General features: G+C 34.7%; 2 protein-coding genes across 6 annotated transcripts in view; one reads left to right on the plus strand and one right to left on the minus strand.

Annotated features, from left to right (window-relative positions):
* farsb (phenylalanyl-tRNA synthetase subunit beta) overlaps positions 1-16,412 on the minus strand; it is a 168,036-nt gene that overhangs the window by 13,157 nt on the left and 138,467 nt on the right. Inside the window, 8 exon segments of one of the 2 annotated variants that reach the window (NM_001007768.1) lie at positions 191-261; positions 843-951; positions 1,443-1,593; positions 2,583-2,698; positions 2,855-2,930; positions 4,065-4,219; positions 5,112-5,167; positions 5,681-5,746. In NM_001007768.1, the coding sequence (NP_001007769.1) occupies positions 191-261; positions 843-951; positions 1,443-1,593; positions 2,583-2,698; positions 2,855-2,930; positions 4,065-4,219; positions 5,112-5,167; positions 5,681-5,738 (792 nt within the window). In that variant the 5' untranslated portion in view covers positions 5,739-5,746. 2 annotated transcript variants of the gene reach the window in all.
* scaf4b (SR-related CTD-associated factor 4b) overlaps positions 7,584-16,412 on the plus strand; it is a 61,705-nt gene continuing 52,876 nt past the window's right edge. For 2 of the 4 annotated variants that reach the window (NM_001386228.1, NM_001386229.1), the window contains exons 1-2: positions 7,584-7,788; positions 8,434-8,517. In NM_001386228.1, coding sequence (NP_001373157.1) covers positions 7,753-7,788; positions 8,434-8,517 — 120 coding nt within the window. In that variant the 5' untranslated portion in view covers positions 7,584-7,752. The remainder of the gene's footprint in view (positions 7,789-8,433; positions 8,518-16,412) is intronic. The other 2 variants (XR_012390510.1, XM_068213554.1) reach the window with 1 other exon arrangement.

Below are 16,412 nucleotides of genomic sequence, written 5' to 3' on the forward strand. Positions count from 1 at the left end.
TATTGAGTCATTATTAATGTATTTACTGTCACTTTTGTACTATTTGCATCCATGCAGAACCAAAAATACAATAAAAATGAAATATCTTACAACCCAAATCTTAGAAATATATTGTATATTGCATTATTAGAAAATATTCTTGACTTGAAGAAAATCTGATCTTATGTTTGGTGTCAGTAAAGTGGTTTACCTTTGTGAGGTCTGTGGCCGTGCACTCAATGAAAACATTCTTTGTGTTTAATGAGATTTTGCTGTGGTTCCCTGAAATAGAGAGTTAAAAACTAAATCTAAGCATTAAATAATGCTTAATGCTTATTAAGTATTATATTAAATCCAGCATAATTATTTGCAGAAGGATTAAAGAATAATTTCACTTCCAGAATGAAAATTTCCTGATAATTTAATCACCTCCCTGTCATCCAAAATGTTCATTAAATATTAAATTAAGTTTTTTCAGGGAATACAAGCAGGGTTTTTCCTCAATAAAGACTTCACATCCAAATTGCCGTTTCAGTGCAGCTTCAGTAATCCAGCTAGGAATAGAGGTGTTACCTGGCAAAATAATTGGTCATTTTCTAAATATAAACAAATATATAAATTAAAAATAATACAAATAATTATTATAAATATTAATAATATTCAAACACCATATATGTCCACGGTATATTAAGAACAATCCTGCACATTTCCCCTAATACCTCAATTCCTTTTTCAACTGAAAATAAAGAAAGAAATTACCATCTTGGATGACAAGAGGTGAAAAAATGATCAGAAAATTATATGGATGATTTTGGTTTTGGAAGTGAGTCAATCTTTTTTTGATTTTAGTGTATTAAACTCACCATTGATGATAGGAGGCATGGACAGGACGATGCCATTACTGTCATATATAATCGGGTAGAGAGGCTCGTTCTCGATGATGTGCAGGTAGTGCCTCAGGTGACTGTCGGACTATATGACAATAAACAATCAATACACATCTGAATATATATATATATACACACACACACACACAGTTGAAGTCAGAATTATTAGCCCCCCTGATTTATTAGCGCCCCAGTTAATTTTTTCCCCAATTTTTGTTCTGAAGATGAACGGAAAAAAATTTGCTTAAAGGGGCTAGTAATTTTGTCTCAAAAATGGGTTTTAAAAACTTAAAACTGCTTTCATTCTAGGCGAAATAAAACAAATAAGACTTTCTCCAGTAGAAAAGATAATATCAGACATACTGTGAAAATTTCCTTGCTCTGTTAAAAATCATTTGGGAAATATTTAAAAGAGAAAAAAAAATCAAAAGGGGGCTAATAATTCTGACTTCAACTGTATGTATGTATGTATGTATGTATATATATATATATATATATATATATATATATATATATATATATATATATATATATAAATATATATAAAATTGTCCTCAACAGCCAATCAGATCTCACCTTATAGAGACTCATGAGCTCAGTGGCAGTGAACTCTTGGCTCTGATTGAGTGGTTTGAAGCGGATTTCACCGGGTGCTTTGGCTGTGTAGGTGAACGGACCGGAGATCGTGTCCAAATCATGAGTTCCTATTGCAACCAGCGTCCTTTTCCTGGTAAGAAAGAATTTTCACAACAATACTAATTATATATATATATATATATATATATATATATATATATATATATATATATATATATATATATATATATATATATATATATAATTTATTATATATTTTTTTTATTTATACAACAGTTCTGTCTGGTTCTCAAATCTGATTGGCTGATAGCCGTGTGATATTCTGCAATATTAGAACTCCTACAGCCTCTTTACCCTTCGTGTATTACTCCACACACATACAGCCAGCAAAAAGCAGACACTACAGATCTTAAGTTTAAAAGAGGCCTACGGCGATATACAGTCATATCGCACTGCTACTCGTGTGATATTGCTCATATATATATTTTTATTTTTTATTTTTTGTCATGTGTGACATAATGCTTACTTTTTTGTGTACTATTTTTGCTTTTCTGCTCATTTTCAGTCTCACCCTAAAAACCTATTCTCAGCCATTTGCACTACAGATCCACTTGACTATAAGGACTATCAGTCAGCTGCTGAGAATATGATAGTTTATATTATTTACTTATTGTTTAGTGTTATTCTTTATTAAAACTGCAGAGCCAACGCTACAAAATTTTGTTCTGTGTACACCAGTACATTTGAATGACAATAAATAAAAGTCTCCAGATCTTATTGGAGAATGCGGCAGATCCTGATTAGATGACTGCATTACGAATCATAATTGGTTGTGTAAATGTGTATATACGGGTTGCTCATGTCAACACCTACCATTTCATTGACTCTTTTGTTTTGTTTTACATTATTTAAATCCTGTAGCTAATGTTTTGTTTATTTCTGTTATTATCCCTAGACATTTGTTTGTTGCTTTAACTGATTGTTGTTCTATTAGTTTCGTTTATAACAAATAGTTTGCATTAATGCTAACTTGTTGGTTGATTTCTATTATGTTGCGCCTTAAATGAGCGGGTCGTAACAGTGTCAATAAAAATAACGCATGCTTGTCTGTGTGTTTACCTGCAGATGTTCTGGTGCAGTTTCTCCTGCAGCTCTATGAAGCTGTCGTATCGCTCCTGGGTGAATGTAATGTTGCGCAGTACAGCGGCTACAGCGAACGGCCTCACAGATGCCGTCTACAGAAACACAAGTACGATCAAATAACAGCACCACAACCATTACATTCAAATCAATCATCCCTCTCCATTCCTCAATACGGCTGATGCTTTCTTGCTCTCACATAATCAATGTAATTAATTTCCTCTAAGCTGTAAGATGACACTGATAATAACCTCCTCTGTTATGAGCAGCCGCTGAGGCTCTCCTCCATCCGCAGGACTCACACGCTTGTACCGAGGAGCTTCCATCCTGCAAAACAGCCATATATTTAATGCATATAACATCACTTGTTTTTATTTAATGCCATGTCAGCAACACAAGCCATTTATATGAATATAATAACAATAAATACATTAAAAACTACAAACAAATAAGCATAATATATTTTACATACGATTTTTAATGTTAATATATTATTTAAATACTAAAGCATTTCCTGGTAAGACATTATTGAAGGTCCCGTGAAATTAGTAATAAAGTTCTATAGATTGTTATTATTATATTAGTCTTCAAGGATATGTACACTCATCGGCCACTTTATTAGGTACACCTGTCCAACTGCTCGTTAACGCAAATTTCTAATCAGCCAATGACATGGCAGCAACTCAATGCATCTAGACATGTAGACATGATCAAGACAATCTCCTGCCGTACAAACCGAGCATCAGAATGGGGAAGAAAGGTGATTTAAGTGACTTTGAACGTGGCATTGTTGTTGGGGCCAGACGGGCTGGTTTGAGTATTTCAGAAACTGCTGATCTACTTGGATTGTCACCCACAACCATCTCAAGGGTTTGTGGTGGTGGTGGTGTAATGGTGTGGAGAATATTTTCTTGGCACACTTTGGGCCCAACCCGGTATTAGTAAATACATAATAAAGTGGCCAGTGAGTGTATAAGCTAGTGCACTCTCAAAACTCACATCTAGAAGTCATAAATAACATTGAAAGCTTTGATTTTGTCGCCTAAATTGATCTAGGATTTTTTGACGTCACCTCACACTTTAGTTTCTCATTAAATCTTTGGACCAATCAAATGCTCTCTAGTATCTGACATGCCCCACCCCCTTTAGGACGCTTCTCTTTTGCTTTTCATTTCATGCGCTTGAGCTCAACCACTCTCACTGGCAGAGCTTGATTAAAAACAAAATGCTATTGACTGTTTGTTTTCAAGAGGAAAGGCTAGTGCTGCCCCATCTTCATTTTTCAGGTGAAATTACATCAAACACTTAATCAAAAGTGCAGGTTTTAAAGCACTTCACGGGACTTTTTAGGTAAATTTACCTAATAAAAAAAACTTCTGTCATCATTTTTAAGTGTGAGAGTTCGATAAAATATGTTAAATACAGCATCTGACAAATTGCAGAAGCTCAAACAGGTCTTACTTGTCCTTGAAGACCTGCAGACCCCTAACGAGACCCTCCAGACACAGCAGATCATAGCGGTTTGCTGGAACGTCGATCTTATAGAGCACAACATCAGACGCTCCTTCTGCTTTATCATCTCCCTGCTCACGGCTTATAATGTCCTTCTCCGAGGTCTACATGTGGGAGACAAAATAATGGATTGTTAAAAAACTCTAATTGAAAATAACATACATTTCTGGAACTACATTATAATTATTTAATAATATATATATAAATATATATATATATATATATATATATATATATATATATATATATATATATATATATATATACATATATATACACGTCATATGGTAATATTATTACTAAAAATGATAATAAATGTATAAAGTCATTTTTTCCTTGTAAATAATGAATGTCAATATTTTATATCAATACTAATTATATATACATGTGCCAAACGTACTATATATGTAAAAATTATTCCGTAATTATTTATATATATATATATATATATATATATATATATATATATATATATATATATATATATATATATATATATATATATATATATATGTATATATGTATGTATGTATGTATGTATGTATGTGTGTGTGTGTGTGTGTGTGTGTGTAAATATATATACACACACAACAGTTCTGTCAGGTTCTCAAATCTGATTGGCTGATAGCCGTGATATATTTAAGTAATATCAGCACCCGTACAGCCTCTTTACCCTTTGTGTATTACTCCGCACACATACAGCCAACAAAAAGCAGACACTACAGATCTAAAGTTTAAAAGAGGCCTACACATTTTGATAAAACTGTATATGAATGAAATCACAATACCAACTTAGGATATATATAGAAAAAAATGAATGTAATTATGCATTATGTATATTGTTACTTGATTTGCTATAACTATTTTATCACATAACTGTATAGCTTATTTAGTACAAATATATTTCAACGAAAACCATATTAGGAGATTATTATATACATATAACAAGGGGTTGTCGTTTTTATATGATTAGCTTGCAAACAATTTCATACTTACGATTTCGTCCAGCTCGAGGCCAAACTCGAAACACAGTTCATCAAACTCTTCATCAGCTAATGCACAAATCACAAATAAAAAAACAAATTAAAGCATAAATCCCGAGGCGCATTGTGATGTCGTCATCAGTGAGCTTCCAGTTTGACATATCAGCTTCTCAAATGGATGAAGAATAAAAACTACATTATACAACATACAATATTACACTGTACAAGCAGTAACAGACTTAAATACTTTATATATATATTAAATATGAGACACATCTTCAGTGATTGCGGTGGGATGTCGGTATACTTTAAATCTGATGCAATCGCTGCGACACACTGGTGTCATATGTTATTAAAATAAAATTAATTTCTAGTCTCCACATGAATTCATGAAGTAATAATAAAATGGGTTTAAACGATAAAAATGCGACATACAAAGTGTAATTTATTTCGTTAAGAAATTCCTCCATGATTTCAGCGGATGTTGACATAATCTCTTACACACAATAAGACAATTTTCCCCGTTAACGTCAGATTCTTGATAACGCTCATTTTATTAAACAGATAAATGATAAATATTACTGTATGTTTGTCCCAGAGCTTCAAAAAGCAGATCTCTTTTCACGCTGACTGTCGGCATGGTCGCAGCAGATCACCGGAGTCTGAACCGGAGGAACGCTACACTTCAAAATAAAAGCCCTCATAGAGACGCTTGGAATAAAAGTCCTAAGTAGAAAAAAATATATATTTTTGCCGTGTCTTTCTAACTCGTTTAAGTTTGTATTAACTTTTTAAAAATGTTATTATGATAATAAAAATGAATAATGATGATAGTCATTCAAATATGTGTATGTCATGGTATAATTGTGTTTCGTACAGTGAGTGACAGACAGCAAATAAGGAAATAAAGGTATATTTATAGTTTGAAATTCATATTGGTAGGTAAACTAGAGAAAAATAGAGGATTAACCAACAAACAAATACATAATGTCAAATGATAAATAATATAATTACAATTTAGTAATGCACTGAATTATTGAAGGACGATTCCTTAGATTTACTACATTTTCTTTTAAGGTAAATGTTTTAAACAGTTTATTTCGGCTGAATCTAAACAAACAAATTAAGTTGAACATTCATTCATTCATTCATCATTCATCTTCTGCCGCTTTTCCGTGGCCTGGTCGCGGGGGCAGCAGTCTTAGGAGAGAACCCCAGACTTCCCTATCCCCAGACACTTCCTCCAGCTCCTCAGGGGGGATCCCGAGGCGTTCCCAGGCCAGCAGAGAGACATAGTCCCTCCAGCGTGTCCTGGGTCTTCCCCGAGGCTGCCTCCCGGTGGGAAATGCCTGGAACACCTCTCTAGGTAGGCGTCCAGGAGGCATCCGAAAAAGTTGCCCGAGCCACCTCAGCTGACTTCTCTCGATGTGGAGGAGCAGCGGCTCTACTCCGAGCTCCTCACCCTATCCATAAGAGTGCGTCCTGCCACCATTCGAAGGAAACTCATTTCGGCCGCTTGTATGCAAGATCTTGTCCTTTCGGTCATGATCCAAAGCTCATGACCATAGGTGAGAGTAGGAACGTAGACTGACCGGTAAATTGAGAGCTTTGCCTTTCGGCTCGGCTCCTTCTTCACCACAACGGACCGGTACATTGACCGCATTACTGCTGCCGCTGTACCAATCCGCCTGTCAATCTCACGTTCCATCCTTCCCTCACTCGTGAATAAAACCCCGAGATACTTAAACTCCTCCACCTGAGGTAAGGACTTTCCTCCAACCTGGAGATGGCAAACCACTTTTTTTCCGGTGGAGCACCATGGCCTCGGACTTGGAGGTGCTGATCCAACAAAAATTATTTTGTGGAAACCATGATGCGTTGTGTTTCATTTTTTTCAGTTGGATGAATAGAAATTTTCCAATCTTTTTTTATATTAAAAATGTTTGTACTATTAATTTTGATCACTTGAATGCATTATTGCTGAAAAAAGATTGAAGTTTAATTCAGCAACAAAAGGTTTTAATAACAGCAATACATTATTTTGGCTATATTAAGATTTAAGTGGATCAGATATATTAAATCAGTCATAAAAAATTAAAAATAAAATAATAATAATATAAAATAAAATTATAAAATAAAGTAATAAAATAAAGTAAAATAAAAACAAGTAATTATTAAAGAAAATAATAAGATAAAAAGAAAATAATAAAAATTAATGAAATAAAAAGAAGATAATAAAAGAAAAGACAAAAATTAAAAGAAAGTAAAGAAAATAATAAAAGAAAATATAATAATACAACAAAATAATAAAATAATTAAAAGAAAATAATAAAAAAAGAAAAAAATAATAGAAAAGAATAAAATAATAAAATAAAATAATAAAATGAAACCAAATCAAATATAAAATAAAATTATGTTAAATAAAATAAAATAAAATTTAATTTAATTTAATTAAAAAATAAGTCTCTGCAGTTGTTATCCAGTCCGGTGGTGGCGCTCTTCCCCCACAGGCTTGTGGACTCAGCGTTTGTGGAAGGTTGTGTGGTGGATCCCTGAGCATAATCTCACGCGGCCTCGTCGCGAAAATCGATTGTACACATGTTTATTCGGATCCAGGAAATTACATCTAAAGACATATCAAATTAATAACAGCCATGGACATGGAAGCGGTGAACGCCTTTAACGGGGAGGTGAGAATTTGCGTTTTATTTGTCGTTTACCCGTTAGCATTGACCCAGCGCGCGCGATTAGCCGTTTCAAAACATTCCTCGTTTCGTGCTTTTTGTTTGTTACTCGACATTTTCAGACGTTGTTTTTTAGTTTAGACTCCTAAATTCAAACGAAACCCTAAATATCATCAAGCTGAGGTGATATGAGCATATTTAAAGTTTGTTTGTTTAGTGACCTTCCACCGGTCACACTACGGTTAGTTAAAATTCAATTCACCGGTAGCATTAGCTTTGTATGTTGTATACAGATGCTAAACAGTCGATACATTTTGCTTTATAGTGATTAATGTCGTTCGTACTGTTTGTATTTTTTAATATAGTAGAAACGAGTGTCGAGAGAATTACAGTGGCGCCCCCTATTGAATCAGTTACTAATTAACCTCGTTGATGATTTGATCAAGTGTTATAAACTGTTGTACATTTTAATTCTGCTTTTTAAAAGTTTGTGATGAGGCTTTATTACTTGCCATTTGTGTATTTCTAAGCTCTTCCTTTTGCCTTTGAGATTGCCAGTTACGAAGCTGATAGTTTTGGTTTTCTGTTGAGTTGTTTTGGTGTTGGTGCAGTCAGGATATGACGTTTTCCCTCTTGTTTTATCCTCTGTAGATGTCGTCCATGATGGACATGACTCCCCCGATCTCTCGAGCCAAAATGATGTCTGTTACCAAAGCAGGAATCAAAGCTATCAGGGTAAGTCAAGGCAGAAATATAGTTGTGTGTGAGATTTGGGCAAGGTCATCAATCAATTAATAAGGATGGCTTTTGTTTTAGCTATTTAAAGTCTGGTATGATTTTATTGTATACAGAGATATGTTAAATGTTTTTTTTACATTTGGTTTTTGTTTTACATGCATCATATACTGAACTGAAGGGTTAGTTCACTCAAAAAGGAAAATTATTGCTTGATTATCTCAATCGAAATGGTTCCTAGGAGTATATATGCTTGTCACAATATCTATTTTTGTTATAGAATATATTGCACTAAAATTTATTGCGATAAACAATATTATTGTCATTTTAAGACCATTTGATGCCACTCATTATATAATGCCAGAATGAAATTATAATATCATCACAATGCAAGTACACTTTTCTAAAGAACAAATCCTATTTTATTCTTAATATATAATTTAATTATAGTTATTTTAACCATTTAATTATGAGGCGTTGGAATCAGAATGTGAAAACGCAAATCATAAATAATAAACGTTAACAAAAAAAGTGCAAGGTAAAGAGTAACAGGCTGCAATATCTGCTGCCACATGTATTTTCAGCTGTCAGACACCCACATGAAAATATACTACTGTAATTTATAGCAAATACTATAGGGTTTTTAATCATACTGACACCTCCAATAGATACAGATGTTGCACAAACAGCTAAAATGTTGCTTGAAATGTTTATGTATGAGCGATATATGTTCATGTGTTGTGCGATGAGTGACAGGCCTAGGTGTATGTGATTTGTTGAGTGTGGTGTGGCTAAACTCCACTTATCCAATATGTGTCCTTATGTCTGAAATATTCAGAAGTCACTGTAGTTAGCATGAGATTCACACTTTTTTTATAAAGAAAGAAAAAAATATACAGATAAATATATAAATGGATATAGATATATAACATTAATGCTAGAGCTGCACAATTCTGGCTAAAATGAGAATCATGTTTTTTTTTGCCTAAAATAAAGATCACGATATTCTCACTATACTGTAGAGATAAAATAATGGTTAATATGAGTGGGCTATTATTGTTGTTCTCAAACATATGGTAAACAGCAATAGGCTTTGTGTAGCTGTACTGTTGGTTAAAATGCTAAATGTTGTATAGACTTGGAATGGTGGACTTGAACAGACTTTAGATTTGTCCTGGTCATAAATGCTGATGATAATTCTGATGTTGAATTATTGTGTTTGAGAATTATGCTTACAATCTGTCATTTTCTGCTTAAAATTTGTTACTGACGTGATTTTCGTGAATACAGAAGACTGGGTGGGTATTTTTGCATTTTGCCGGGTTTTGGATAATTTTTAGGCTGGAATCAGTCAGCTACATCTGGCAACACTGTGTGCGCTTTCGGTTTCATTTTCACTGCTAAGACCGGTTCACTTCCCGCGCAGCTCCCAAACGATCACTCTGTGCCACAAACTGAATGTTATTTACAACTTTATTACCTATTAATCACAGCATATGCAGGTTCTGTTCACTAATGTAGACCTTATTCAGAGGCCCTCCCTGTGGTAACAGCTGACAGTCAGCTCACGTCACGTCTGATTTTGCAGTCACAAATACATTACTTGTAGACAGAAATTACAATTTTGGGGTGAATTTTTTCTTATAAATACAGCATGTGACTCTTTCAACACTATTTGGAGGTGTCCACGTTACTGAACAATTGAACGATTGCTTCTCTCCTGAACTTGAAAATATGATTGACAGATTTGTAGAAATGCTGGATTAAGATCGTCTAGGGCACAGGTGTCAAACTCAGTTCCAAAAGGGCTGCAGCTCTGCACAGTTTAGTTCCAACAATAATTAAACACACCTGATCAAACTAATTGAGTCCTTCAGGCTTGTTTGAAACCTACAGGGAAGTGTGTTGGAGCAGGGTTGGAACTAAACTGTGCAGGGCTTCGGCCCTCCAGGAATTGAGTTTGATTCGAGAATGCAATCTTTTTATGATTTATTGTGCAGCTTTAATTAATGCACATTAGTAACTCGCCAGTAATTTTTTACTGCATGTCCCTGTAAAAAAACATTGTAAATATTTTTTATCGCCGCTGGTTCTTATTGAAAATGAATGACTTTGCCTATTTTGAGGCGCTCGGCACTTTCGGTGTGAACGGACAGTTAGATAATGGATAGCGCTCGCTGGAAAAGTGATCATTTTTAAATGAACTTACTCTTTAGGGACACTTTAGATCTGGGGTCACCAATCTTGGTCCTGGAGAGCTGGTGTCCCTGCAAAGTTTAGCTCCAACTTACCTCAACACACCTGCCTAGATGTTTCAAGTATACCTAGTAAGCGCTTGATTAGCTTGTTTAGGTGTGTTTGATTAGGGTTAGAGCAGGACACTGGCCTTCTTGGAAACGTTTGGTGATCCCTGCTTTAGATAATTGGGAAAGTAATTATGGTAAATGTATTCATGGATGAATTCAATTATGATTTGTTTTTATTTCTGACTTTGTTTGGGTCAAAAGGATGCTTTTTTATTTTTATTAACGATTGGAAAAATCAAGTGTTTTTTGAGTGGCTGTTTTTAATATTAGCTCTTTCTGATTTATTAAATTGTGAATTGCATGTGAATCAAATCTACATGCTTTGAAGTAACATGTATTTCTTCAGTAGTGTTGAAATATGTTATTTTTCTTTTTGAAAGTTGTCATTTTTCTTAATTACCAGTAGTAACATCAGTGGAATGAATGAAATTAACATATTTTATAACTTGCGGGTGTTAGTGTAATCTAATTATAATGGAAACAATCTAAAAAGAACAAAAATCTTTTTCTAAACTTTAACTTTCCTATGAAAAATGTGATTTTAGTATTATTTTTTGGTCATAATTCATCTTAAGGTACAATTCTCGCTATTAACAAACCATTAACTATGACTTGCCTCAATTAACTCCTTATTTGCTGCTTGGTTTTTAGGGTCGTTGGGTTTAGCTGGTATTGGGTAGGATTAGGGATGTAGAATAAGATCATGCAGAATATGTTATTTATAGATCTGAACGATACATTTCATGTGATTGCCATTAGGGTTGTAACAATATACCGGTATGACGGTTTACCACGATTTGAACGTGCACGATTATCATACCATGAACAATTGCATATCAACGGTTTTAACCCTTAAAGACCGAGACAGCCGCCCGCGGCTAAAAATAAGTATTGCTCTTAAATGTTTAATAACTTTTGATCCGCTGATCTGATTCATACAATTCAAAGATTGGCATAAAGAAGAGAATCTCAGCTTTCCAGTGCTGTATCACATAACATTCGCGGATTTCAGAGGCTCCGGAATCAGTGCGGTTACGTCATCAACATTTGACAACGCTGATTTAACAAAGAAACGCTCGTCACTGTGTCTCCGGACAAACCAGACATGATACATTGATGCATTGTCCCTCCTCCATGCCCAGATTGGTTCAAACTCGCTATATCACAACCAATAAGCATAGGTTTCGCTTTTGTTTGTGGACCAAGCTTTTTGAACAACACGGAATGAGAGATAGGCATACATTTATGCGCGGCTAAATAAAACGCAAAAAAAAAGTTTTTCATGAAATAATTCTCATACTAAGTACTTTTGCATGCACAGCAGCACAGAAACATGACAAAACAGTGACACAGCAAAGACGAACTGCTGCTCTTGCTGTATTCAAAAGACGCAAATGAAGGTGCAGCTGTTTGTCTGCATTGCAGACAACCATATCCAAATCCATATCGATAGACAACCATATCCATGCTGGCACATAGAACCTAAGGATGGTCCATATTGAATCTAGTTTCGTTATGTAACTATTTATAGTATAGTAAATATTTATATCTATTTTTTACTGAGGATTTGCACCATGTTTATTTGGACTTTATTTGGACTTTGACACATTATTTATTATTTTCTTATTTTTATTTGTTCATTGTAAGTGGTGTTGTTTATAGTAACTAAAAATATATTATTTGGAAAGTCAAATTTGCTTCACTGTTCTATTATTTTGTAACATTTGTAACATACCGTATACCGCGAAACCGTCAAACCGTGGTATTGTTTTAGACGATTATCATACCGTGAAAAATTCATACCGTTACAACCCTAGTTGCCATGTGCATTTGTCTGTAAGGACTCTGTAATCAGCTGTGAATCTCCAGCATGAATGTTGAGCAGGAGCACTGTTTGCTATACAGTCATAGTTCTCTACCAAACTACGCAAAATATTGCAACCGATATTGTCATACTAAAGTCAAATTAATCATTATGTGGTATTGATAGCCACTTGCATAGCTTCTCTGTAAACTATGGCCCTTTGTAATAAATGTTGATAATGTTAATCCTGAAAGCATGTGCAAATGCTATATATAATGATATTTTTACACTTCATAGCTTCAGTCGAGTGTGTGAATTAAGAACTTGAAATGTGTCTTCTGACACAGAATATAGCATGCAAAATATTTCATGATAGCATATTGTTTAGCTCAATGTTCCCCAACCTTTTTATCACTGCGGACTGGTCAATGCTTGACAATTTTATCACAGCCTTGGGCGGATAGTTTGGGTGGATAGATTGCTAGGCAACCTTTAGTTCAACCGTTTATTTATTTTTTTTAAAGGATGACAAGCTGACAAAACATTGCTGCAACTCTGATACAACTTTAATTTATGGAGAAAATGAAAAAGCACTGCAGTGTTTGTCTGAAATAATTAGTGTACTGAAACGTGTATATTCCATACAAAATATGAAGCTGATCAGTCATATACACATTACACACATTTCGGTAATAATGGCAGACTCAGGCAAACACAGAACACCCAAACACTGCAGTGCTTATTCATTCTCTTCATAAATACTAACTAGTATCTGAACCGCAGCAATGGTTTGTTCGTTTGTCATCCTCTAAGAAAACGGTTAATAGACGCCAGAGGAGATCGAGCATAAAGCAAATTGAAAATAGTAAAGGAAACCAAATCCATGCGCTTTTAGACGTAACATGAACGGACTCCGGTTGGGTTTCACCACCTCAAGTCAGAATAACAATAGTATAGTAGAAGTAAAAATATTGTAAATAAAAAAGGAATGATGTCGCCTGAGTGGCTTTTTGGTTTCTTTTCTTTTGCATTCCTGATACTAGCTACCCATCTGAAAGATTATTTAGCATAGGGTGATGTAGTCATTCAACTTCACAATTTAAAACGTTGCAGTGTTTATTTGAATAATGATGGTTGGTTCCTTTACTTGAAAACTCATTTGATATCATAATATTTTTTGTTAATAGAGTTTGTGATTCACTGTGTGATTATTATAGACCTTACAGATGTTGACCAAACTTAAAGTTTGCTTTGATTAATCAGTGTTTTCACTTTATCATTGAACTTTGCAGAAGTTTATTTATTCAGTTTTAGTCTCTTTAGCACTTTTGTTTATTTTATTATAAGACATAAGAGATGAGATATTTTTGTTTATATTATTCTTATGACTGTTTAAACTATTTGCCTTTCGTAATGATGGTAAACTAAAATAAAGTGGTTAAAGAAAAATCCTAATATACCAAACTGATTGTAAATAAATATTCAGTTATCAATACTGAATGATATTAAACATTATATTGTGATCAATTTTTTCCTGTATCGCCCAGCCCTAAATAGGAGATTCTTCTTTATCAACAAAATTCTGCCTGTAAGTGTCTTAGGCCAGGGCCATTCAATTAGTTTGTCATGGGGCCGGTTCATGAAAAGCATCCCAAACGAAGGGCCGGAGAGGTATGACTTGTTATATGAATGATAACACAACAGCATAGGCTATGGGAGCCCATATGCTGTATTTTTGCTCCTTAAGACACCCAAGTGGGCTTTTTCTACATTAAAATGTTAATATTTTGTATTTTGAAACTACATAACATCACTGCATTGTACTATAGGCTTTTTTTAATTTAATTTTTTTTTTTTTTTACAAACATTCAAATGTTGTATTTCAGAGCACAACAAAATAGTATATTGCTGAAGTTGGCTTCTACATTGACACATTCAGATGTAATGTTTTGAACTGCATAACAATTAGAGATGCAACAATTACAGATTTTGGTTGTACAATTATAGTCTGAAGAATAATGATGGTTTCACAATTATCACGTCTGATGTAAATTTAAGCTTTATTTTAGGTAAGTAGCTCTTTAGATTAACTGTTGTTGCCATCTGTGCTCATACATACATAATCATTTTAATAATAACTCTTCTAACATATCTTTTGTTTACATTGCACTGAAAGGCACACACAACTCTCACCATGAGATGTTTTCTACTGCATGCGCCCGGAAAGCCGCTTGTGTGCCTATATTGTCATATATGTTTACATTAGAAATAACAAACTTGCAAGCTGAAAAGACGTGATATGGGAGCAGCCGCTGCTATAGCGGATCCGGTGTGCGTGCGTATTAGCCTCAGTGTACATACTTTGAACTTTAAACTAGTGCACAGTTGGCTTGGCAACTTGGCATAACTTAGTTTAATTGCAGCAGTTTCGTTTCGTTCTGTACAGCAGAAATGCAGCTTAGAGAAGCCTTTACGATTAATTAACTGTGATGAAATAAAGCGCAGTTAATAGTGAAATCGGCTAATTGTTGCATCCCTAATAACGATATCGGTGCATTGTACAAAAGACCTTTTCTACAAACATATCCAAATGTACCTGCGCCGCTCGCTTACGGTGACTCACGCTCTGTGCAGCCTCTAGCGTGAGAATCTAATTTTCAATTGATTAGCCCTGTCTTAGGTCATGTTCACGTGTACGCGGGAATTTTTATAAACAGTTGTCCCCTCTTTTGTTTAAAAAAGAATCTCTGTCCACGTGGAAATGCCAAAACGCATTATTCATGTTCAGGACACACTTAACCAACAAACGAAGATAAAAAAATTTTTATGTTGCGTTCACACCACATGAGGAATTAAGTATTTGCATGAGTAAATTGAATACAGGTCAATGCAAACGTGAGAACAGAGGCATATTACTGTCCCACAGTGCGAAAGAGACGGAATACGCAATGCTTTAATGCAAATGTGTGGATTTTTTTCTAATTTATGTATTCCATGTTTAAAGTTAACCCAGCCATATTGGCCAGTCAGAAAAGAGAGAATAGTGTGCACGCTGACATCATGAGATGAACACTTTGTAGTTTCCACATGACCACACTCTACCAGGATTTTCGGAAAGTTCCAGTTTTTGTCACCCCGCACTCATGTGGACAAACAGCAAAGCCATAATAAAGGACAGGGCATTAGATATAGAAAATATGGCAGCGGCCTAAAGTAACATCATATCCTATAATATAACAAAAGTATTTTACATTTACATTTATTCATTTAGCAGACGCTTTTATACAAAGCGACTTACAAATTAGGACAAGGAAGCAATTTACACAACTATAAGAGCAACAATAAATAAGTGCTTTTTTTTGTAATACAGAGAGGCAATTGCAGATTAGGATGAAAGTGGAGACTAAATAGTTGAGTTTTTAGTTGTTTCTTGAAGACAGTGAGTGACTCTGCCGTTCTGATGCAGTTAGGGAGTTCATTCCACCAACTGGGCAGATTGAACGCGAGAGTTCGGGAAAGTGATTTCTTCCCTCTTTGGGATGGAACCACGAGGCGACGTTCATTCACTGAACACAAGTTTCTGGAGGGCACATAAATCTGCAGAAGTAAGAACAGATACGAAGGAGCAAAGCCAGAAGTCGCTTTGTAAGCAAACATCAGAGCTCTAAATTTGATGCGAGCAGCAACTGGCAGCCAGTGCAAACGGGTGAGCAGCGGAGTGACATGTACTTTTTTAGGTAGACCACTCGTGCTGCTGCATTCTAAAGCAGCTGAAGAGGTTTGAT

This window comes from Danio rerio, chromosome 15 (assembly GCF_049306965.1).
Source record: "Danio rerio strain Tuebingen ecotype United States chromosome 15, GRCz12tu, whole genome shotgun sequence".
Lineage (NCBI taxonomy): Eukaryota > Metazoa > Chordata > Actinopteri > Cypriniformes > Danionidae > Danio > Danio rerio.